Here is a 21,985-nt window from a genome sequence, read left to right as displayed (position 1 = left end):
CAGAAATTCCAGAAGGGAATAATGTTAATGAAGTTTTGTGATAAACTTAATTCATGAAACTGAATCAAACGAGGGTCTTGCATCAGGACGTTTCACTTTCATAGAGTAATAGAAGTATGTTAAACATATATAATATAGCATAATATATAAATATAATTTTAATGTAGTCAGTGTATTTTAACTATAATAACGTTAACTATGTTTCAATATATTTCATTTTAATATAAAACATATACGTGTTTAAATATAATTGCAAGTTTTATTATACAGCTATAAAAATAATAAAACACACATAAAATATTTTTAAATACTAATCAGGAATTATAAGTTTGATAAAACAGTAAAAGAAGTTCAATATTCCCAAACGCCTGTACAATCCACTGATCCACTGAGCCCCAAAACTGATCAGCTTTGGCTTTTTCACGGGGGAAAAAAAAAAATAGGGAGAAATGATGGGGAAAAAACCGCATTGGGCTTTTGTAACTCCCCCCAGAACGCCGTTTATAGCCACAGATTTGCCCCTGCCCGGGGGGATGGGGGTGGGGGCGGATGGAAAAGCTCCCTTCTCATTGTCTGATCGCGGGCAGCGGCGCTGTGCGGTCCCCCCCACTGACTCCTCGAGGTGCGGAGTGGGACAGGGGATCGGGACAGGGCGGGACCGCGAAACCGAGCCCAAGTAAACCCAAAGTTTGATGTCGGCGGGCAAAAAAAAAAAAAAAAAAAAAAAAAAAAAAAAAAAAAAAAAGAAGGGAAAAGAAAAAGAGAAAAAGAAAAAGAAAAACCCACCGAACCCCCTTTTCTCTCTCTCTCTCTCTTCTTTTTTTTTTTTTTTTTAATGCTTTCTTCTGAGAAACGCCCGGAAAATTACTTTAGTTAACAGCAGACCAAATTAATGCTCAATTAATTCTTAATTATGTCAGGCACTTATTGTTCTTTTCGAAGAAGGATCTCAGCCTACATAAGGCTTCTGCAGTAGCAGGAAAAGTCAGGGATGTGCTAGGTATAAATATTTTCCCAGAAATTTTCTCCCCGGAGTTAGGTGGCGGTGAAGCGACTACACGAAGTGGGCTGGCGAGGCGAGGCGGAGGAAACAGAGCTGCCCCGCGGGGTGGCCGCTGCCCCGCGGCTCAGAGAGGCGATACAAGAGCCGAACTGAGCCGCGGCCGGTGCCGGAGTCACCAGAAAAGCTGCCCCGAGGGCGAGACGGCGCTAGCAGAGCCGCACCGACGCGGTGGTGCGGTGCGAGCCGCTCCGGCCGCTGCCCAGACTCTGAACACTGCACCGCGGCGCGGGCGGGGCGGCGGCAGAGGGGCTGCACCGAGGGCTCGCCCTCGCCGCGAGAAGCCGCGTCCGGCTGTCGCCTCTGGCAGGTGTCGCCAAAAGGGCTGCACCGAGAGGAGGGCGAAATGTGACTAGAACGTATAGAGCAGAATAAAATAAATAGAAATGAAGCGCCGCAATGGGGATGGCCACTGAGACGGCCACCGGGGGCCGCGGACGGGACAGGCGCGGTCCCGTGGGGAGTCGCCGCTAATCGCGCTGCTTGTCTTGTGGGGTTAGGGGGTAGCCGAGGGACGACAGCCAGAGCCGGGGCAGCCGCTTCCAGCGGCGGGGAGGAGCGGGGCGTGCTGTTCTCAATCAAGGCCGCATCGTTTAGGCCCCGGGCCAGGTCCGCCACACCGTACCCAGGGACCCGGACGCGTGTATCCCGCTGCCCCCTCGCTCACCTGCTGCCTCCTTCCTGTCCCCGCGGAACCAAGAAATACCTTAAAATCTAGCCTATGCATACACACACGTGCGCAAAAGGAAAGTCGGGGGTGGTTTTGCTATTTTTTTTAATTAATTACCTACATGGTGAGCAGCAGCACAAGATTGGTCACTAAGTAAAGCAGCCGGGAGGGGAGCTGGATATAAAACTGTTTGTGTCCTAGGAATATGGGCAGCACCTAAGGCTCTGTTTGAGGATGCACAGGTGGCATTTTGCAGAGTCCAGCTACTGTGTCCATGTCCTGCATCTCCTGGCAATGACCCCCTGCTAGCAGCCAGCCGGCTCCTGGCCTCAACGGGGCTCTCTGACCTCATCCTGCTCCTCCTCCTCATTCCACCGCACACTTTTTCTCTCTGCCAAAAGTTGTGGGAGAGTAGTGCCAGTCTCCAGAGTCTTCTTCGCTGTGTGGAGGCCCATGAGGGGATCCATGTCTGGGAGGAAGGAAGAAGGTGGGGAGTGAGTGGGTGCAGAGCCTGCTGCTGCTTTTCCAGTGGACAAGCTCTTCTGCCTCCTGAAATTCTTCTGACTTTTCCCCAGATAACTGAATTATCCCAAAATGCAACTGAGTTCCTCCCAAAATAACTCTGAATTCCTTCCCCCAATATATCTGAATTATCCCAAATACCTCTGCATTCCTCCCCAAAGCCTCCAAATTCTCCTAAAACACCTCTGAATTCTCCTAAAATGTCAGAATTCTACCTGAATACCTCTGAACCTCTCCAGGGCCTCCCACAGAGCATCACTTCGGCAGCAGCAGGAGCTCAGGCTCCTCTCCAGGTCCTTGGGGAGCCCCGAGGGGAGGTGGAGCCTCATTTCACTCCAACTGGGAAAAGAAACGACAGGGACAGATGTTATGCGACAGGTATATCAGCCAAGCCCCTCTCCGCAGTTGAGGTGACAGGGACATGAAGCAACCAGTTGCCACATACCTGTTTAGGATGTTCCCAACATCCTAAAAGGAAGAAAAAAGGGAGTTCAAGACCCCATAGGCAGCACTTTGAGAGAACTTTTGGGTAAGGAGGGCACTCACCGGGGGCAAGCACCTGGCCTCCAGCTGCCCAATGAGTCTGTAGAGTTGTGCAATCCCCTCGGCCACCTGCAATGATTTTTTGGCATGGGTAGCTGTGAGGCTGTCACCCAGCTCAGCCAGCCACCCCAGCACTGTGTGCTCCTGCTCTGCCAGCAGCTGGCACAGCCACTCGAACTCAGCCTCAGTGATGAAGAACCGAGGGGACCCCCTGTACCAGGTAGTCCTGGTGTCTCTTCTCTTTTCTTCACTCTTCAGTCCAGAAACTCTGCCAACACCTTCCTTAGAGATTGCAGGTGAGACTGGATTTTCTCCTGAATACACCCAAAAAAAAAAAAAAAAAAAAAGCCAAAAAAAACCAACAACCCCCCCCAAAAAAAAATTGAAGTGATCAGCCCAGACTGTTGATATAATCCTGCCTTCAAAATCTTAAATTGTTTGAGGGAGGAAAGCAAATAACCCTCCTAAAAAGTCCCCTCGCTGCCTTCCCTGGAAGGCAGGGATCAACTTGCTTTATGTTTCTCCCACAACTAGGAGCAGGCACTGGAGCTTTGCTTTCCCACAAAGAAATTTAAATATTTTCACTTTGCACCTTTTTTTCAGGGGGAGGGAAAGGAGAAAGGCCTGATGGGTCATAGGAAGCTGATCTCACCTCACAGGTCTGGTCCTCCAAAAATCTTCATGACCACAGCCCGTAGTGGCTCACCCATTGCCTCCTGAGGGGTTTTTGCCTCTTCAATACCAAGAGATGAAGCTCTGGCCGGAGCCAGCACAGGGGTTCTGTGCTGCTGCTGCGGCCATGCTGCCCTCCTGGTGGGGAGGAAGGGGTGCTGGAGGTTGGCAGTGGCGCAGGGTGAAGCTGCCTGCCCTTGAACCACCTCTGGGTTTTTCATGCTCTCAGTTCCTGGCACAACCTGGCCCAGCTGGAAAAGCAAACTTCATCACCCACAAGTAGTCCTTAAAGATATTTTATCTCCACAAGGTTGTCTTATTTCCAGGCGTTGCTGTCACATTCCTCACCTGGAAGCTGCTCCCAGCTTTGCCTTGTTCAGCTTCATCACATGTAAGGGGCCAGATGCAGATTTGGGGAACTAGGGGGGCAAAATTTAACCAATTCCTCCCTTGTGGTGCCATGCAATAATTTTTTTTTTTTTTTTGGCGTGCCTTAATTTTCCTCCCTTCCCTCCCCAGTGCCTGTGTTGAGAAAATAAATGGCCCTGAAAGGGGGGGAAAGGGCAATCAGATGGTGCAATGGGTGTCCAAGCGCGTCATGGCCCCATCTGCAGGCGAGAGATTGGAAGGCTCCTCCCTTTTTGGCTGATAAAAGCTGGCAAAGGGTGAGACAGGACTGAGCTTTGGCTGAGCCTGTGCCAGAGAGAGGAAGAAAAAAATCCCAAGAGGAAAAAAACCCAGTGGAGAAGCAGCCAGTGGAAGGAAACCATCTGGAGGGACCCCAAAACGGCACCAGCAACAGCAAGGAAAGCTCCAAGAAGGTTTGAGTGAGGGGGAAAATCCCAGTGCTGATAGGGGGGTAACATCACCCTGATGTCTGTAGGGGGGGAAAAGGGGATTTTGAACCCCCTCCCCATCCCATGAACTCAAGAAGGGAAGTGGATTTACCCTTGCTTTGGTCTCAGGATCTTTGTTTCAGATTTAAAGGTGTTTTTGCCGTGGAGAGTCATGGTGATTAGTTGCTTCTCATCTACTTGTAACAATCCAGCTGGGGAATTTGGGTGAGAAACAGCATGGCTCCTGCTTTTATCTCCTTTTGGGTGATTTTCTCACCTTTTTCCCACTTTTATTCATCACCTTGCTGCTTTAATCTCCTTATCTGCAGATTCACTGAGGAAAACGCATGGAAAAGAAGCAACCTGTTTATTTTCAACTGTCACAGCATGCTTTATTCAATCGTTTTGGGGCATTATTACTCATTTCCAGGGTCCTTTAGCACGGGCAACCCTTTGTTTGCATGCAAAACCCCACACAGAGTTCCAGAGGATGAATTTGAAGCCATTTGGTGACAGCTCTTATATCCCTCACACACATTTTCTCCAAGGTCAACAGCAAATTTCTTCACAGGATTTCTCTGGACATGAGAGGTGAATGTGGCTTATCTCAATTTAGGGACTTTCCTCACTCAAATAAGCTTTGTCAGATTTGATTGATAAATGGTGGAGACAGAGATGGATTTAAGCTGGATAGATTCAGCCTTCAGCCAGCATGAGGAATGGAGATTTGGGGATATAATAATATCTACAATGGAGATGGGTTCATCCCAATGTGCTCCTCATGTTCCCTTCATAGTCATCAGGGAATTAATTGATTTAATCCATCTCCAAGGGTTTCCCATAAATGAACCAAGCTCTGTTGCAACTGTTGAAGAAAAAAATGCTATTTTCTTGAAGTATTTTGATTAAATGTGGTGATTAAACCCATTTTTTGACATAGAAAGGAGCAGAAGCTGAGATGTGACTGTTTGAAGGATAATAATTAGATTTTATTCTTTCTTTCCTTTTCCTGTGCCTCCAGCCAAGAGGAGAGGACACTGTGGGTGCAATGGCTTTCTTCCTCAAACCACGGCCATGCACATGGGACCTTGCCCTGGACTACCACACCGCCAAACAGTTTGAAGGTAATCAGAGGTGGCCAGAGAGGAGCAAAGTACCAGTTCCTGGTGTTTTCTGGGCTGAGATGTTCAATGGAGTTGGAGATTCTCCAGCTCCACCTTCTGTCTCCCCAGGGCCTCCATCTCCAACCTCCATCTCTTTGCTCTCCCATGTCCATCCTCAACTGGATATCCTCCATCTCCAACTTCCACCTCTTCACTCTTACATCTTCAGCCTCACCCTTCCTCTCCCTTTCTCCTTGAAAAGTCATCAGGGAAGGCATTTTGGGGGTGTGTGTTTTCTAGGCTTAAATTCGGCTTCTGATTTGTTCTCTGGTTTGCTTTTCAGTGGATGTAACCCTGGACCCAGCCACAGTGGGTCCAGAGGTGATCCTCTCTGAGGACCTCAAAGAAGCTACATGGGGTAGACCTCAATGCCAGTGGCCTGAGGGTCCAGGCCGATTCGACACAGATCCGTGCATGCTGGGCAGCAAGGGCTTCACCTCGGGCCGTCACTACTGGGAGGTGGAGGCCAATGGGCGCTTCTGGGCTGTGGGGGTGGCCTGTGAGTCAGTTCAGAGGAAAGGCCGGGTCCTCTTCAAGCCTAACACTGAGATCTGGGGCTTGCAGAAGTATGATGAGCTCTGCGTTGCCCTCACAGCTCCATCCAACACCTCTGTCCCACTCCTCGATGGGGAGATTGGGGTGTACCTGGACTACAAGGTGGGACAGGTCTCCTTCTATGCTGTCAGCAGCCACCAACGCATCTTCACTGTCCAGGCCTCCTTCAGTGGGGAGAGGGTCTTCCCCTACTTTTGTGTGCTTCTCTCAACCATTAAACTGTCCCCCAAGGGCTGATGCCCTGGAAGGACAAAAGCTGATTGCATCATGGTGATTGAAAATGCTCAGGTGCTCCTCAACTCTTTTTTTCCAAATCTTGGAGTCACTTCTGGTCCTAACTCCATCCTAGATGTCTCTGTTTTGGGTTACGTCCAGGGGGTTTTGGGTCTGAGCTCAGCACGGCTCACATCAAGTTGTTAAGTTTGTCCAAAGTTCATTAACAGAAGCTGGGCTTCCCTGTGCTTGTTTTGAGCTGAAAACTTTGCTTTTGCTCCCAATTTCAGCCTCCTTTGAAGGTTTCTTTTTCTGAGCTCAGTGCCTATGATTGGGTGGGTTTCCAGCACAAATTAAAAATCTTAATTTTTGCAGGCTTTGCATTAATACCAGCCACCACCTCATTTTAAAACTGATTTTGTCATCACAAGGATGTGCTCACACCCACTTATCCCACTCTTTTCCTCTGCTGTTCCCCTCGCTTGAGATTTATTTCCAGGTACTTAGCATGTAAATATACTCAGAATATAATAAATCTTTTCTTCTCTAAGAAGCAGAAGGCATCTTCATTTGACCCATCACCAAGTTGCCCCAAACCCAAAAAGAGCCCCCAAGGCTGCCCTGGCTCCCCCCTGCATTCCCAAGAACTATCCCACATGGGTCCCCAAAGGCTGTCTTGTCCCACCAGCACCTTGTTGGTCCCCTGGAAATCCCAATAACCCCTTGCCCAGGGGGTTCAAAACCTCTTTGAGGTTTTCTTTCATGTCCCTAGGGTGCAGCAGATATCTGGGTGTGAGAAGGCCTCCCTGCAGCACCCAAGGAGCTGACACAGAGGTTTGGAGGCCGTCTCATCCTGTTGCCCTTGCCTGAGCTCTGCAGCTCATGTTTATTACAAATCCAGCTCCTCTCATTGCTGCAGTGGGAGGAGCTGAGCCCATTGTCATCCAGGTAAGCACAGAGCCCACCACCACGGATTTGAAACCTGGAAGGACAGAGGAGATAACCCCCCTCAGATGGGGCAGCAGGGAAAAGGAGAAAACTCATACATAGGCTTTCCTCAGCTTCAGTTCTCAGGCATCCTCATGGGTACCAACATGCCAAAATATCTCTATATATTTCTTTTATAGGAATAGAACTAATTCAACATCAATATGCTAAGACTGACACTGATTTATTTCTATTTCTAATATGAGACCCAAAGCTTTGCAAGAAAAAAACAAACTTAAAATAAAAAAATCTAAACTTAGGATTTTCTCACCAAATGCACCACTCCCACCTTTTAGGTCAAAGGAGAAAACAAAGATCAGTTCCATGCAAAGTTGCCCTTCCCAAACATTGTCCCATTGCTACCTCTGGATGTACCTCAAGTACAAGAAGAAATGCACAATTTGTGGCTGAGGAAACACCAACCAACAATATAATAATGAAAAACATGGACTCACAGCTGAGATAGAAGTGAGTGGTTCACCCATTGCCATGGCTGCTCCTCATCCTCCCGCAAAAGACCAATCCAATGCTCTGAGATGCCTTTGTATCTCATGACAAAGCTCTGAAAAAGAGAAAAAGGAAAGATTTTTACCTTCTTCCAACTAAAAATCTCAATTTTACGAGTTGCTCATGCTGCTTTAGGGCTTCTTTGGAGCTTGAACATTTCAATCTGCTACCAAAAAGTGTCATCTAGAAACAAGGATTTATTCCTACAGTTCTTTCAGCAGCTGGCTTTGGTGAGGAATTTAAACAGACCTATGATGACACACCCCCAAGGGCTTTTCCACAGCTTCTCACCCCAGATCTTCCCCAGAAAGATCCTGGAAGAACAGTCAAAGAAACCGAAAGATTTCAAATACATTGGTTTGGGGTTTTTTTCCCCATGCTGAGCATGTCCTCTTGTCTCCTTACCAAGTCCTCCATGCTGTCCAGAATGGCCAAGGAAGCACCTAGGGCTGAGCAGTTGTCCTGGCTGGATGTCCAGTTCCCCTCAACCTCCGAAAAATAGTAGCATTTTCCTCTGTACCTGATCCAGTCGAAGGGACACTGGAAGCAGGGCTGGGCATGAGGCTGAAAAGCCTGCACTGTCATTAAAAATAGAAGAGCGTTAATGAGCATCACCTTCCCCTTGCCTCTCTGGGATGGGGAGATCATTCTCTACCCCATGGCTTCCAAAATTCTTGCATCTGCCTCAGCTGTGGGCAAAGAGAAAAATTAAGATACCAGGAGAAATCCTGTGAGAAAACAAGCTCAAATCATGGCCCAGCTTGTGATGTTGGACAAGAAACATGGGTGCTGCACCTTCAAAGAAAGAAACAGGGTGTTAGACTTCAAAAAACCACATTTTAAAGAGAAATTTCAGAGTAGCCCTATCCCTAAACATGTCCTTGGGTGTTGCTCTCTGTGATTAATGCCAAAGTAGTGAAAATGACAGAAAAAAATTCTCTTATTCCTGCAGACTTCTTGACTTGGTGGGACTCATGCCAACACCTCCAGGCCCCTTCTTCTTTGTAAACAATACTTTTGTGTGACTATACTCCTGAAATGGCTCTTCCTGTTGATTTTCTAAGGGTTTCTAGATAACATCAGCTCCTAAACCAAGGGGATGGGTTTGATCTGCTGTAGAAAGGATGGTCTGAAATGTCCGTCTCCCAGAGAGAACAAATTCTGGGGTGGGTTTTGTCTTCCCTGGGAACATGGACATAGATCTGTCACAAATGCAACGACCCAAAATATCTCAGAGACATTCCCTGTGAGACTAAAACCTTGACATTCACCTGCAAAAGTGATGGCTGTGATGAACAGAGCCGTGAAAAGCACTGCCAGCATCACCTGGCAGGCAACACGTGCCTCCGGCTTCATCTCCATGCTGTGACCTGCAGAAGAACAGACCTTCAGTGCCTCTGTGAGGGCTCCCAGGGCAGCAACATGCTACAGGTCATGCCAGGATGATGAAAGGTTGGTGTCATCCCAAAGCCAGTGGCCTTGGTGTCATTTTGGGTGAGAAATACCAAAAATTCTTCTCCATGTGGAATAAAATTATTTATTTTTTTATTGATGGGAACTCTTTGGGGAGCAGGTTCCTCCCCAGCCCCAGATGCAAACTCCTGCAATGCACCATAATTTAAAATTTGCTTTAATTTCTGGGGTTTCCTCATTATTAAAGTTCAGTGGAGTTTTTTCCACCAAAACTAAGACACTTTGGGTCATGGTGCTTCCATCTCTGGATCCTCTGATCCAGAATATGCACTTTCCCCTTATCATGAGCAAAGAAAATTATGTTTCCTAAGGGTTTTACCTAAAAATCTTAGTGTTTTCATCCAGTGGGACTTGCCACATTTTTTGTTTAAGGTTTTCCCTTTTTGTCCCCATCACATGAACCAAATTTCATGGGAAAAACCCTCTTCTCCCCTTTTCTGCCTGGAAAAATATTAGAAAGTAAGTCAGAAGCCAAATATGCTGAATATTAAGAAAAAAGTTATATTAAAAAAATTTTAAACTCAACAAATGAAAAATCAACAAATAAATTTAAATTTGTTTTTTAAAAATCCATTTTTAAAAAGCCACAATTGTGCTAAACAAAAAAAAAAAAACCAACCACATTCCTCAAAAACCTTAGTCCCCTGGTTGGGTAGAATAAGATGATGGAAAAGACCCTAAAAGTCCCTTTTTTACCTTATTGTGTGCCAAGGGGATGATAGAGATGGGAGCAAAATCAGGAGGCTGAAGCAGGGCAAAAGGGAAAGCTGATTTCTCCAAGGAAAGAAGACAATAATAAATACTTGCTGATCTCTCCAAATGAGATTTAAACACCAAGTTTATTTCTAGGGCCTTTTACAGTTCAATTCTTAAAAAAATTTCTTTATTCTAATCCAGAATAAATCAGAAAATTGGAATATTCGTAGAGGGGAAAATACCCAAAAGAATCAGTTACTCAAGTGCCTCTGGAAGGGTTAATACTAAATTACAATAACCCATCATGTCTGAAATTAACCTGTTCAGAGCAAAATTCTATCTGCTGAGTGACAAAAATTTTCCCTCAAGGGAAGTGTCAGAAAAAGCTTTTCCCCCCCGCCCAACCTTACTTCAGCTGGGTTTTATTCTCAAATTACAGAAGTATCAAAAAACCTCCAAACCCAGTGATTCTACAGTTCATTGCCCTGCAGTTACCTGTCCTCTTGCTCCTTTCCATGCCCAAAAATCCAGAATAAACCCTCATTTCCTCCATTTTTGGGGTTCCTCCAAAACAGGTGCTCTCGCCTCACCTGCCAAGCAAAGTTCCATCTCTCAGAGGTGTCACGAAGGCTGTCAGTCCCCAGTTAAAATTTTCTCACCATTTAAAATTTTCTCCCTGCACCATATTTAAACTTTGCTCCCCAGCTGAAGTTCTCTCACACAATTCAAATCTTGTCCCTGCAATTAGAATTTTCTTTTCCCCCAATTAGTTTTATCTCCCTAATGATACCTTTCTCCCCTCAGTTAAAATTTTCTCCCTGCAAGTTTTCTCCCTGCAACCAAACTTCCACCCCAAATTAGTTTTCTCCACCAATCAAAATCTTCCCCTATTAAAATCTCCTCAGTTAACATTTTCTCCCTGCAATTAAAATTTTCTGCCATAATTAAAGTTTCCTTCCTGCAAACCTTTCTCCCCATGAAAGTTTTTCCCCCAGTTGATATCTCCTCATCTCAATTAATATTTTCTCCTCAAATAGTATCTTCTCTCCAAAATTAAGGTTTTCTTGCCTAAATTAAAGTTTTGGGGGTTTTTTTGGTTTGGTTTTTTTTTTCTCCTCCCACTTAAAATAATCTCCCCCTATTAAAATCTCCTCAATTAAAATCTCCTCCTGCAATTAAAAACTTCTCCCTGCAATTGAAATTCTCTCCTCCAGCCAAACCTTAAGACCACCTCCCCTTAGCCTTCAAGCTCATCCCAAACCCCATCACCTGTATCTGCTCCGTGGGAACAAGCCTGATGCCGAAGCACAACCTTCTCCTGTGAAGAGAAACAAAGTGGTTTTTTTTAATTGTTTTGGTTTATTTTATAGTTTTCTGAGGGATTTTCCTGTGCCTCCTCAAGGGCAATGCAGAAAGGGCTGCCTGCCGAGGGCCACCTGCCCACCCACTGAACCAGGGGTTCCCCTCCAGCTCCACCTGGCATCACTTCACCCTCTTTTCCAGTATTTCCGGATTTTTTTTTCTCAGCTAGGGAGATGGATTCTCCAAAAATGCTTTTTTTAGTGTGCAGCTGGGGAAAACACTGCTGGGGATTGCTCTGTTCCAGGAAGTAAGGGCACACCAGAACAGCCGTCAGGGATTCTACAAGGATGAAGTATAGTTCCCTTCAGCCCATTTTTTTACCATAAAAATATAAAAAAGTAAGTGTTCTTGCAATTAACCTACCCAGCTGCAGAGGTTTACCCTAAAACCTAATTTATTTTGTGCATTTTGAGGGGTTTTTGTAATCCCTGGTCACACACCACTGGTGCAGCTGCTTTTGCAGAGGGCAGGAAGGCTGGCTGATAGCAGTTCACCACAAAAACCTTCTGTGACAAGGAAAAAAGGCTGCGGGTGGAAAACAAACTAAAAATAAACATGAGATATTAAAAATATAAAAATAAAAATTAAATAAACTCAAATTTAAAACTAATTTTTTTTAATTAATTAAAAATTTAAAAATAATTTTAAAATAAAATAATTCTGTGCTTTATTACTGGAACCTTTGGATCTTTGGGTTTATCCTCTTATTTACCTTATCTGGCTGCTAAGTATTGGGGCAAATTTCTGCTTTATTCCTTGCTTTTTTTTTGGGTGTCTGAGGAAAAAAACATCATTTTTACCTATATAAGAAGGTGTTGCTTTGGGATATTATGTTACTGGCTAAAACCTGGGATTAACGTCAAAAATAGCCTAAGAAAAGGGAGGGGAAACAGCTATCGTAGTCTGGAAATTGGTGGTCACTCCATGCAGTTGCCAATGAGTCCCAAACCTGAAGGAAACACAGGTCTAGATGATGTAAAAAGACACATCAGGAGTGGGAGGAAAAACAAAATAAAATAAAGTAACAAAATAAGCTAAAATTCATTAGCAGCCTGAAGGTAATCCAAGTTCTCACATTTTCCTGGGCAGGAGCTGGGCAACCCCTGACCACACTGGATCTCTCTGCCCCAGGATAAAATAGAGGCCAAATATTGTGTCAAAACCAGCAGAATAAGTCATATGGAACAAAAGACATTTCAAGTCACTCCCAGCCCATATTTTGGGGAAGAAACACCAAATGTCACCTGTCTCCTCCTCACCTGATTACCTGCCCGTGGTCACACTGATCCAACTCCTGACATGCTTCAGCCTCACACTCGAAAACCTTATTTAAAAGATTTTTGAAATTATTATTTTTTAATCTTGTTTTCACAGATGTTTAGCACAGCCACAAACCCACAGATGTTTCTACACCTCCAGGTGTGCCACCTCTTCCTGGCTGCAGGACACCCCTTCCCTCACCACCTCCGATTTACAAAGGAAGGCTGTAGAATACATATATTTATATACATATATATTTGCACAAACAAAAAAGCAGATAAAAGCCCCAGCCAACACCATTTCCTGGAGCCGGATGCAGACATGAGTGCGTAGCTCACAAGGCAAGAGGTTGTCCACGGATGGTGTCACTTTTGGGCTGCTCCTGGGACCTTCTGAGTGACCATGGCTGGGGAAATCGTTTATGCTGATTTAAAGCATCTTGGGGATGTTTCTTCTGCTGAGAAGCATCATGGTAAGTCCTATTTTGGGGGGGAAATGCTTGTTCCAAGTTTTGGGAAGATTTTCAGATGTTTACTTTTGGGTTTGCTTGCTTCTTCACCTCTGTGTTGAGGTTCCCATGACCATGGAGAACATCTTTGTGGGTTAAATGTCTTCTAAGGTGGAATCCTGGCTTGAAAAGAGGAGGAAAAAGAGAAAGGAAGGGAAGAGAGAGGGTGACAGACATCTGTTTTGCTTCCAAGATTCTTCACCTGGGGGGGCAAAATGGGTGCCAAGAAGCCCAACATGAGCCAACACAGCTGGATGGGAAGGAAAGCTCCTGAGATAGTGGCTAGAATCCTTGTGGAGATGAGGGCTGGAGAGACCTTTGTCTCACCAACACCCAGCTCTACCAGGAGCTCTAAATTAAGCCAATTTCAGAAGGTTTCCAATCCTTATTGGATCCCCATGGGCTCCATCACTGGGTGCCCAAGGGTGCTCCTGAGCCTCCTGCAGCCCGTCCACCACCTGAGAAACCACCCTCACTGTAGACCTCATCAGCAGTGATTTACATTTTTGGAGGAAGCAAAGAAGCTGTAAACTTCTGCTCAAACTCACCAGTTTGACAGAGAGGCTTTTTTTTCCACCTCTAAACCCCCAGCTTTTTCATCTTTCATTTTTTTAAAGCAAATGTGGCCTCTTTCAGCACCTGCCTTGTGTCCATGGTGGCATGGGCTCCTCCTCATAGCCGGTGGGCTGGGGCAACTCATCCTGCTGGTCCTGGTGGTGCTGCTGAATGTGCGGGGTGAGTAGCCAGCTCTTATCTACATCTCACACCCCAGTGAGCAGCGGGGGAGGGGAAACTGGGATTCGTTTCAGCATTTTCAGCCTTTGGAGGGGACAAGGGGGTCCTGTGCAGATGCAACATCACCCACCATGAATAAACCCCTTCTGGGTAAACTTAGATTATACTCACAGCTATCATACAAGGGTGGAGGATACAAGCCATGTTTTTCAGGCTGGCTTAAGCAACTGTATGAGAAAATGAAACCCAGTTTTGTGGGCTTTGTGGTTTTTATCCCTAAATGGCTGCAGCGTCTCACTCTGGATTACTGCTCCAAGTTTTTCAGTGCTCCCTGCAGCCAGCAGTGACAAGCGTTCCACAGCTAGGCAGTGAGATCCAGGGAAGGAACCAGATGGAGCAGTGCATGTTTTCATCCCTGGTGCAGTATTTCTGCAAGCCCCGAGGTGACAGCCCCACAGGTAATCCCCCTTCCCACCTGTCTCTGCTGGGAGATGCTCAGGTGAGACTTTTGTGGGGGTCTTCTACTGCAAGGACAGAGACCCGTAGACCCTTGGGGTTGTGAGGCCACCAAGGGTAATTTGGCAAAGAGGAATGTTGCAAGGAAGAATCCTCTTTTCCATGCAATTTTTGCTGATCCCTCCCCCATGGAGCAGTGTCAGCCCTAGGGAGGAGGTTCCTCACCACTCTTCCTCCACCTCCACCGGCCAATAACATCCTTGAGGTCACTCAACCTCAGTAACCCTCCTTCTCTCCGGTGGCTGTAAAAACCGCATCAATGTAAAAAATTCAACAATGGGGAAAGAGCTGGGGTGCGGGATGGGGAATCCCTCAGTACCTTCAGCTGGTGGCTGGGGAATAACCTGACAACCCTTCAGAGCCTCTCATGGCTTTCTCTCCTCTTCAGCCTATGCTGGCTGCAAGCTGTGTCCCCAGGACTGGCAGCTCCATGGGGAGAGATGCTACTGGCTTTCTGAGGAATTGGGAAACTGGACTCGAGGCATGAAAAGCTGTGAAAATCAGGACTCCCAGCTGGTGGTGCTCCAGGACAAGAAAGAGAAGGTAAATAGGGAGAAGAAGGCTTGAAAAGGACATCAAAGTCCTGATTTTCAGGTGGGCAGGGAAGAAAAAAGTGCCTAGCAACAAGAGGGTTTGGGGAAGCATTGAACATATGGGGGACATTCATGTCTCATCAATTTGGGAGTCAGATTTACCCCATGAATTTGCTTGCCATGAAACCCTCCACAGAGAGATTTCGGGAGAAACTGCTCACCTCTTTTTTCCAGGAGCACATCAAGACTATTGCAGGCAAAAGCCCACCACCGGTGTGGATTGGACTAAGGTCACATCAGAAGGCATGGAGATGGGTGGACAACACACCTTTCAACCCCAAAATGTGAGTGTATCCACAGTCTGTTGGTGTAAACAGCAGCTTTGCTCCATTTCAGACCCAGTTCATGCCCTGACCCATCTCTCCAAGATGTTGGAGTTTATGCAATGGTCTCATATTCCCCCCAACAAAGCTCTATAGACCAAAAGTTGGGGAATTGTACCAGAGCACAGTAACCCCACAGCTCCCACCAGCCCCGTGGAATAACATGGCTTTTCTTGCTCCACACATGCTCCTCACAGATCTTACTGCAGGCACAGCAACTCTCCTCAAATCTGGTCACCCTCCAGCAAGAATCAATGCATGCACAGTGAGATGGTGCAGTAAAAGGGCAGGGAAACTCACCCCCACTTCTTCTTTTCTGCAAGACTTGGAGTCTCCTCTTCTTCAGCAATACAATTTTTGTTCTACAGGCTTGGCACCTCTCTGCAGGAGATGGGTGAAGGGTGCGGGACACTGAGAGCCAAGGACTTCGAAGTTTATAGATGTGATGCTGAACACAAATGGGTTTGCAAAAAAAACCCTTTCCTACTCTGCTCTGTTACAGCAGGAGATGAGGAGAAAAGCAATGCCTCCATCTGACAAGCACCCACCGCAAAACGCCCATCCCACAAGACACTTGCTGCCATTATTTGGGGTGAAATAGCCCCATCCTCACTGTTACAGCTTTGTGGGAGATTAAAGGGTTTGCAAATCCTCTTACCATGAGGATCAAGACCAGTTTTGGGGGCACAGATGAGCCCCTGAGCTGGAGAATCAGAAAGGTCTGTGCCTCAGGCACAGTGTTGATAGAGTTGTGGCATTAATAAAAGCTTATCAAACTGGTTTGCTTCAATTCATTGAAATAACATAGGCAAGAGCACAGATGGCACATCATGCAAAGTTCATATATAAACATTGCAAATTTCAACTCAAAACAGCTTTTGTGAGTGACAGATATTACCCATACGCATCTCTCCAGGTACAGCTGAGAGTGTCAGCACACTGATGCAGGCAGCTGGGTTTTGCCCAAGTTTTGAGGATTGGGAGGGGTTTGTTTTTCTTCTGAGTTGTTTTGTTGTTGTTGTTTTGGGCTTATTTGTTGCACTTGTTTTAGAGAGGGGTTTTTTGTTGTTTTTGTTTGTTTGCTCATTTTTGAGGTTTTTTGGATGGCAGGTTGGGGTTTTATTTGGTGGGTTTTGTTGTTTTTACCAAATTCCCTCCCCACCCGTTTTATTGATCTCTTTCAAATGGTAGAGGAAGAGGGAGAGGGAGAGGAGAGAAGGTTCTGTGAGATTTGGTTGATACTCAAGGATCACCTTCTACAAGATCAAAAAACTCCATCACAACAAGTAGGAAATGAAAGGCAGCTGGAGACTGGCACAAGTATGTTGCTCCTAATTGAACTCAAAAGGGAACACACAGGAGTGAAAGCTGGGACAGGTGATGCAGGAGGAGTACAGAGTTGCTGTGATAGTACCAGGAAAGCCAGGAGTTGAATCTAGCAACATTTCTGCACGTGAAGGGGAACAAAAGAGGATTCCATGTGTAGTTGAAGAAAATAGCAAAAGGAACAAAAGGACAACTAGGGAATAATGTAAACTCTTCCTGAATGGGGTAGGGGTGCTGATAACAAAGCACAGGGAAAAGTCTGAGTGTCTTGGGGTGACTTTATGATGTGTATCCCATATCGCTGCCTATGCCCAGAAATTCATTCCTGTGCCTTTCTATGCCTCTAAACTGAGCCTGAGAGGGGGAAGGAAAAAACTGAGCAAAACTTTTGCAAAGCAGTTTGCAGCTTGTTCAAGGTCACACACAGATAGCAATTGGTTTTCCCCACTGCGGCAGGGGAGGGAGGAAGCACCCGGCTTGCTGCGCCCAGGACAGTTTTTTTGGCCAGTGGTTCAGCTGCTTTGCTCTCTGGAGAGAGACTGTGAGTTGAATTTTTCCTTCTCTGGAATTTCGGATGTTCTCCCTTTTCTACTGGACTGCTTGATTGCTGTAACATCAGAGCACATCGGGAGGACTTTCCACCGGGCACAGAGGGCCTGGCCCTGGGCCAAGCCCCAGCTCCGAGGAGACCAAAGGGAGGACTCTGACACTTTCCCAGGTTTTTTCTCCACAGTGAGAGATTTTATTATTTAGCATTATTTTCCTTTCCCGTGTGTTTGTTAAATAAATAGTTTTATCTCCTTCACTTTCCTTCGAGGAAAATCTATCTTTTCCCGAACCTGGTGGGGGAGGGGTGGTTGTCCCTTCTCTCAGAGGATATATTTCTAAATTTGGCCAAACCGGAACACTGAGATACTCAATACTTTCTTTGTCTCCATGTTTCCTAGTATAATTGTCCTTTAGGAATCCCAAGCCCAGAAAACAGAGGGAAAGTTTGGAACATGCCTGAACCTCCATGGGAGGTAAATCAGATTAAAGAGATCTTAAACAAACTGTACATACATAAGCTCATGGAGCATAAGATGTTGGACCCACAAGTGCTGAGGAATGCCACTGCAAGTCCACTCTTTATTATCTTTGAAATGCCATGGCAAGTGGGAAAGATTCCTGAAGACTGGAGGAAAAAAAATTGTTACTCCTATCTTCAAGAATGGCAGCATGGAAGATCCAGGGTACTATAGGCAGGCCAGCTTCACCACTATCTCTGGGAAGATAAAGGAACAACTAATCCTGGAAGCCGTTTTTCCAAACAGGTGAAGCACAGTATGGTAGTCAGGAATAGTCAACATAGATTTACAAGGAGGAAGCCATGCTTAACTCACCTGATAACTTTCCACAATGCAGATGATGTAACTGTTTTGGTGGATGATGGGAGAACAGTGGAAGTTGTTTACCTCAACTTTAGTAAGAATTGTGCCACTGGCTCCCCTAACAGCCTCACAGAACAGCTGGCAAAATACAGGTTAAATAAGCATACTGTGAGGTGGACTAAAACAGCCTACCTGCCAGGCCCAGAGTGTTGTGGTCACTGGTTTAGAGGCAAGCCATTAGTGGTGCATCCAAGGGGTCAGTGCTGGGGCCAGCATCTTCACCAATGACCTTGAGTACAGCTTCAGCATGTACACAGTACACAGCTAGGAGGACTAGCTGATCTATAAGATGATTGTAAGATCAGAGATAAGATAAGATTCAGAGGATCTTGGACAAACAGAAAAAGGATGTTTGAGAGAAATCTCTTAAAGGTCAACAAGGATGATTGCAGAGGTTGCATCTGAGGAGGAATAACACGTGGCACTGTAACATGCTGTGGCCTGACTGACTAAAGAACAGCCCCATAGAGAAGGGCTTGAGAGTCTTGGTGAACAACAAGGTCACCATGAGACAGTGATGCAAGCAGATGGCAAAGGCAGCCAACAGCCTCCTAGACCACATTAGGAAGGGAATTGAAAGCATGTGGAGGGCCGTAGTCTTTTGTCTCTACTCAGCACTGGTAAAGCCACATATGGAGCACTGTGTCCAGCTACAGGTTCCCCAATACAAGAAAGAAAAGGACTTACTGGACCAAGTCCAGTGAAGAACCACAAAGATGACTAGGGGACTGGAGCATTTTCCGTATGAGGAAAGCCTGAAAGAGCTAAGACTGCTCAGCCTGGAAAAGAGAGCCTCGGTGATGTCTTACCCATGTGTTTAAATACCTGATGGGTTGGAATGAAGAGTACAGTGCCAAGCTCTTTTCAGTGGTGCTCAGAGACAAGAGTCAATGGGCACAAGACAAAAACCGTGACATTCCATCTGAACACAAGAAAACAGTGTTCTACAGTGAGGTTGGTCAAACACATTGCCCAGAAAGGTTAAGACATTCAATGAGCAACTGGGCATGATCCTGAGGAAACAGTTCCAGCTGACCCTGTGTGAGCAAGGGGGTTGGATTAGATAGTTTCATGAAGTGTTTTCCAACAGAAACAATTCTGTTATTCTGAGATTGGGTGGTTGTCTATGACTATCTAATATGAGGATATAGGGAAGACTAAGCCAGGCTTTTTTTCAGAGATACTTAGTGGAAGGGTAAGAATAAACGGTGTAACCTTTAATTAGATGGAGGGGAAACTTTTTTTACCATGGTGGTGGTCAGTCCAGAGTGGCTATGAATTCTTTGTCCTTGGAAATATTCAAAACTCAACCACACAAGGTCTCAAGCAGTTTAATCTGACTGGACCTGCTTTAAGTGGGGGTTTGGACAAGGTGGCCTCCAGAGGTCCATCTCAAGCTGAATGACTTCATGATTCTCCATGGCTGGATTTAAAGACTGTAACTCATAACAGCTTAACATATTTGTGGTAACACTTAAAATACACATGACTCTTAAATACAGGGTTGGTAAAAAATGCACACAAGACCAGGACCTAGGCAAAGCCAAGTTACTCTAGATAGCTATCATTTTAGATTGGAAGTACTGATCACCTGAGATATCTGTCTCTCTATATATAGATCAGGTAAATAGTCAGAAGAACACTGTCCTGGTAATTTTTAGTGCTTTGAAACATTCAGACAGAACACCCCACTGGCTCAACTCAAAGGCTTACCGATGAAACCCCAGAAACACTTTCTGCTAAGTTCAATGACTAAAAAAAGCATTTGGTTGATCTAAGCAGAACCAGGGGGACTGATAAACACTGCCATACCACCAGGTACCTCAGCCTAATTGGCCTGTCAGTAAGTACAAACAGCCCCAGAGATTTCGGAAGGAAGCAGAAGGCCTAGCTCAAAAATATTTAAAAAACTTGCCCATTAAATCCTTACTAAATATTGAAATGTACAGATTGGTTGATGTCCAAAATAAAAGGAAAGCGTTAAAAAGAAATTTATTTTTGTGTCTAAATGTGTCTTTTGAATTTGATATTCAGGAATATTTTTTCCTTTCCTGAATATTCCTAACTCACTAACCTGATTTCCACCAGAAATTTGCCTAAGATACCTAGATACAAATGCAATACTAAAAGTAGACTCAAACAGACTCAGTCAAAGCTTGTAAAAATTGCAACCAGATCTGCATCCTTACCATAAATGCTTACCTAATTTTTTCTTTTGTACTGAAGTGGAAGATCTCTAATAGTTGTCTTTGTGCAGAACTCTATTTTTGGTGCTAATCCCTTGATAATACCAGTTAATCGCTGCATATACATCACTCTTATGATCAGAACACTTCAAGTCCCCCATTGAAACTGCAAAATCAGAAGTGACTAAAGGAGGCACTTCAGCTAAAGAAGACTTGCAGGAAACTCACCAGCAAATAACAGTGGCAAAGGAGTTTTCCTATGAAAAGCAGCACTCTGATTTTAGTCTGCTCTCTTAATTGGTATAAACTGTCCCAGAAGGGGAACATGATGCACAGGGCCAGCATGTTCCAAACGTATGCTTGAGGCAGTGACCTAGACACTTGGTACTGACTTTGACACTTCCTCATAAAGCCACTATTGTGAAGAAAGGTGAGAAGAAACCCTTGATCTACAAAGAAAATATACAGATCTTTACTGTTTAATTAGCAGCTCCTTCTGCACAGTGGTGGACCAGGCTAGCCCAAAGGACACTTTTCTAAAATGATGTGAAAAAGAAATTCAAGTTTGCCTTTCAAGGCAGGTAATGCCATGAAAAATACTGTAAAGACACTAATGATGCCTGACGACGACAACAGCAGCAGTATCTGTTCACTTACCTTAGACTTTGAATTGTGCATTTCTAGCAGTTCCTCTCTTTCTTCTACATGAGTGACAGAGAAATCACAGTGCAGTACTTTCAAACTACATTTGCCCCTACCCTGATGCAAAGAGGATAAAATATAAGCAGTAGTGATAAAGAAGGAAAGAAATAAGGTACATCTGGAAGGAAATATAATGATGCCATATTAGTAATTTGAGTGCAGCATCTGGCTGGCCCAGATGCAGCTACAGAAATGAGGTGGTGCTGCCATTTCTCTGTCTGGATCCAAGCTAGTCTGAGGGTACCCACAAATCACCTGTTCCTTTACCAATATGTCACCACCTTGTCTTCATCGGGTTCTTAAGGACCAAGTTAAAGAATAGTACAATGTTACACTTAGTTAACCCAAGCATATATTTCTAAATTTCTATTCCAAATGTATAGAAAGTATTCCTGTATTAGGCAGAACTTTCTAACAGATTTTAAGTCTAGTATTTCTATACTTGCAATTTATACATAATACCTGATTTTTTCATGTGAATAATGGCATTACTAGTTTGTAGAGTAAGCACAAGAACCTTCTGAATGAATCAGTGCAAAAGTGAATCTACAGGAAAGATGACCCTCTCCATTCATAGCTATTGTATGCTCATATTAATAAAACTGAAGTGAGTTTTATTGCTTCTTTAGCATAATCTAATCCATAATGCAGTGAGAGGGATGAAAATATAATCATTCTAGGCTGCTTTTGCTCCTTCAGGAAACAATGAACCCTAGAAAGAATAGGCAGTGGGAGGCTTTACAAAAATATGAAAATAAAATAACTTCCAAGAGAAGAGAGAGAACAGGCAGAGTGAAAAAAACAAGGTGTGTACATGAGATAAAGAAAATTGACAGAAATCTGGCATCCCCAAAGGCCACTGGTACAAAGAATCTTGAAAATCTTTTAAGTGACTGGAGTTTTCACACCATTTGTGGATGAAGGTATATAGCTGAACATACGGTTTTGTTATTAGAGCTTCTACCTGCCTACAGTCTCTGACTAACGAATTTACTTGTTAGGATAGCCCTACATTTTATACATTCTCTGAGAACTTCTATATTCAAAAGAGCACAAGAGCATCCCTCTCTGCTCAAGAGGATCAAACTGATAGTCGAACTCCAGTCCTCACAAAATTGCCACTAAGTCGTTGAATTCCTTCCTTCTT

The 21,985-nt window shown here is 44.9% G+C and overlaps 3 protein-coding genes and 1 long non-coding RNA gene across 11 annotated transcripts; 2 read left to right on the top strand and 2 right to left on the bottom strand.

Moving 5' to 3' along the window:
* Window positions 1–1,818: 1,818 nt before the first annotated feature.
* Window positions 1,819–4,501, bottom strand: LOC121657323. 5 transcript variants are annotated; one of them, XR_006013567.1, is made up of 6 exons: window positions 4,416–4,501; window positions 3,816–3,886; window positions 2,799–3,718; window positions 2,698–2,720; window positions 2,468–2,591; window positions 1,819–2,199 (listed from the first exon to the last, which is right to left on the bottom strand). It is a non-coding gene; the product is annotated as an uncharacterized LOC121657323 (long non-coding RNA). The 5 variants fall into 5 exon arrangements; XR_006013569.1 differs by lacking the exon at window positions 4,416–4,501 and having other exon boundaries at window positions 2,799–2,864; window positions 3,013–3,718; window positions 3,816–4,078; XR_006013568.1 differs by lacking the exon at window positions 4,416–4,501 and having other exon boundaries at window positions 2,799–3,109; window positions 3,448–3,718; window positions 3,816–4,078.
* An 840-nt stretch (window positions 4,502–5,341) lies between these two features.
* Window positions 5,342–6,787, top strand: LOC121657322 (E3 ubiquitin-protein ligase TRIM58-like). The gene is made up of 2 exons (XM_042012854.1): window positions 5,342–5,427; window positions 5,750–6,787. Exons 1-2 carry the CDS (start codon window positions 5,352–5,354, stop codon window positions 6,256–6,258), a joined length of 585 nt encoding a protein of 194 aa, XP_041868788.1. The 5' UTR covers window positions 5,342–5,351; the 3' UTR covers window positions 6,259–6,787.
* A 200-nt stretch (window positions 6,788–6,987) lies between these two features.
* On the bottom strand, window positions 6,988–12,595 carry LOC121657321 (C-type lectin domain family 2 member B-like). Of its 3 annotated transcripts, XM_042012852.1 has the most exons (8): window positions 12,519–12,595; window positions 11,167–11,215; window positions 10,393–10,487; window positions 9,521–9,642; window positions 9,000–9,098; window positions 8,134–8,306; window positions 7,677–7,783; window positions 6,988–7,216 (listed from the first exon to the last, which is right to left on the bottom strand). In XM_042012852.1, exons 4-8 carry the CDS (start codon window positions 9,540–9,542, stop codon window positions 7,003–7,005), a joined length of 615 nt encoding a protein of 204 aa, XP_041868786.1. In that variant the 5' UTR covers window positions 9,543–9,642; window positions 10,393–10,487; window positions 11,167–11,215; window positions 12,519–12,595; the 3' UTR covers window positions 6,988–7,002. The 3 variants fall into 3 exon arrangements, with proteins under 3 accessions (XP_041868786.1, XP_041868785.1, XP_041868787.1); XM_042012851.1 differs by lacking the exon at window positions 9,521–9,642; XM_042012853.1 differs by lacking the exons at window positions 9,000–9,098; window positions 9,521–9,642 and having other exon boundaries at window positions 12,519–12,594.
* A 241-nt stretch (window positions 12,596–12,836) lies between these two features.
* LOC121657320 (killer cell lectin-like receptor subfamily G member 1) lies at window positions 12,837–16,171 on the top strand. Of its 2 annotated transcripts, XM_042012849.1 has the most exons (6): window positions 12,837–12,991; window positions 13,664–13,762; window positions 14,080–14,220; window positions 14,667–14,821; window positions 15,046–15,155; window positions 15,563–16,170. In XM_042012849.1, the coding sequence occupies exons 1-6, from the start codon at window positions 12,922–12,924 to the stop codon at window positions 15,729–15,731; spliced, it is 744 nt and encodes a 247-aa protein (XP_041868783.1). In that variant the 5' UTR covers window positions 12,837–12,921; the 3' UTR covers window positions 15,732–16,170. The 2 variants fall into 2 exon arrangements, with proteins under 2 accessions (XP_041868783.1, XP_041868784.1); XM_042012850.1 differs by lacking the exon at window positions 14,080–14,220 and having other exon boundaries at window positions 15,563–16,171.
* Window positions 16,172–21,985: the final 5,814 nt, after the last annotated feature.

This window comes from Corvus kubaryi, unplaced genomic scaffold (genome assembly GCF_017639235.1).
Source record: "Corvus kubaryi isolate FWS band 111438036 unplaced genomic scaffold, C.kubaryi_AGA036_p1.0 split1-37296, whole genome shotgun sequence".
NCBI lineage: Eukaryota > Metazoa > Chordata > Aves > Passeriformes > Corvidae > Corvus > Corvus kubaryi.
Note: the sequence above shows the minus strand (reverse complement) of the source record. Positions and strands in the feature narration are given on the sequence as shown.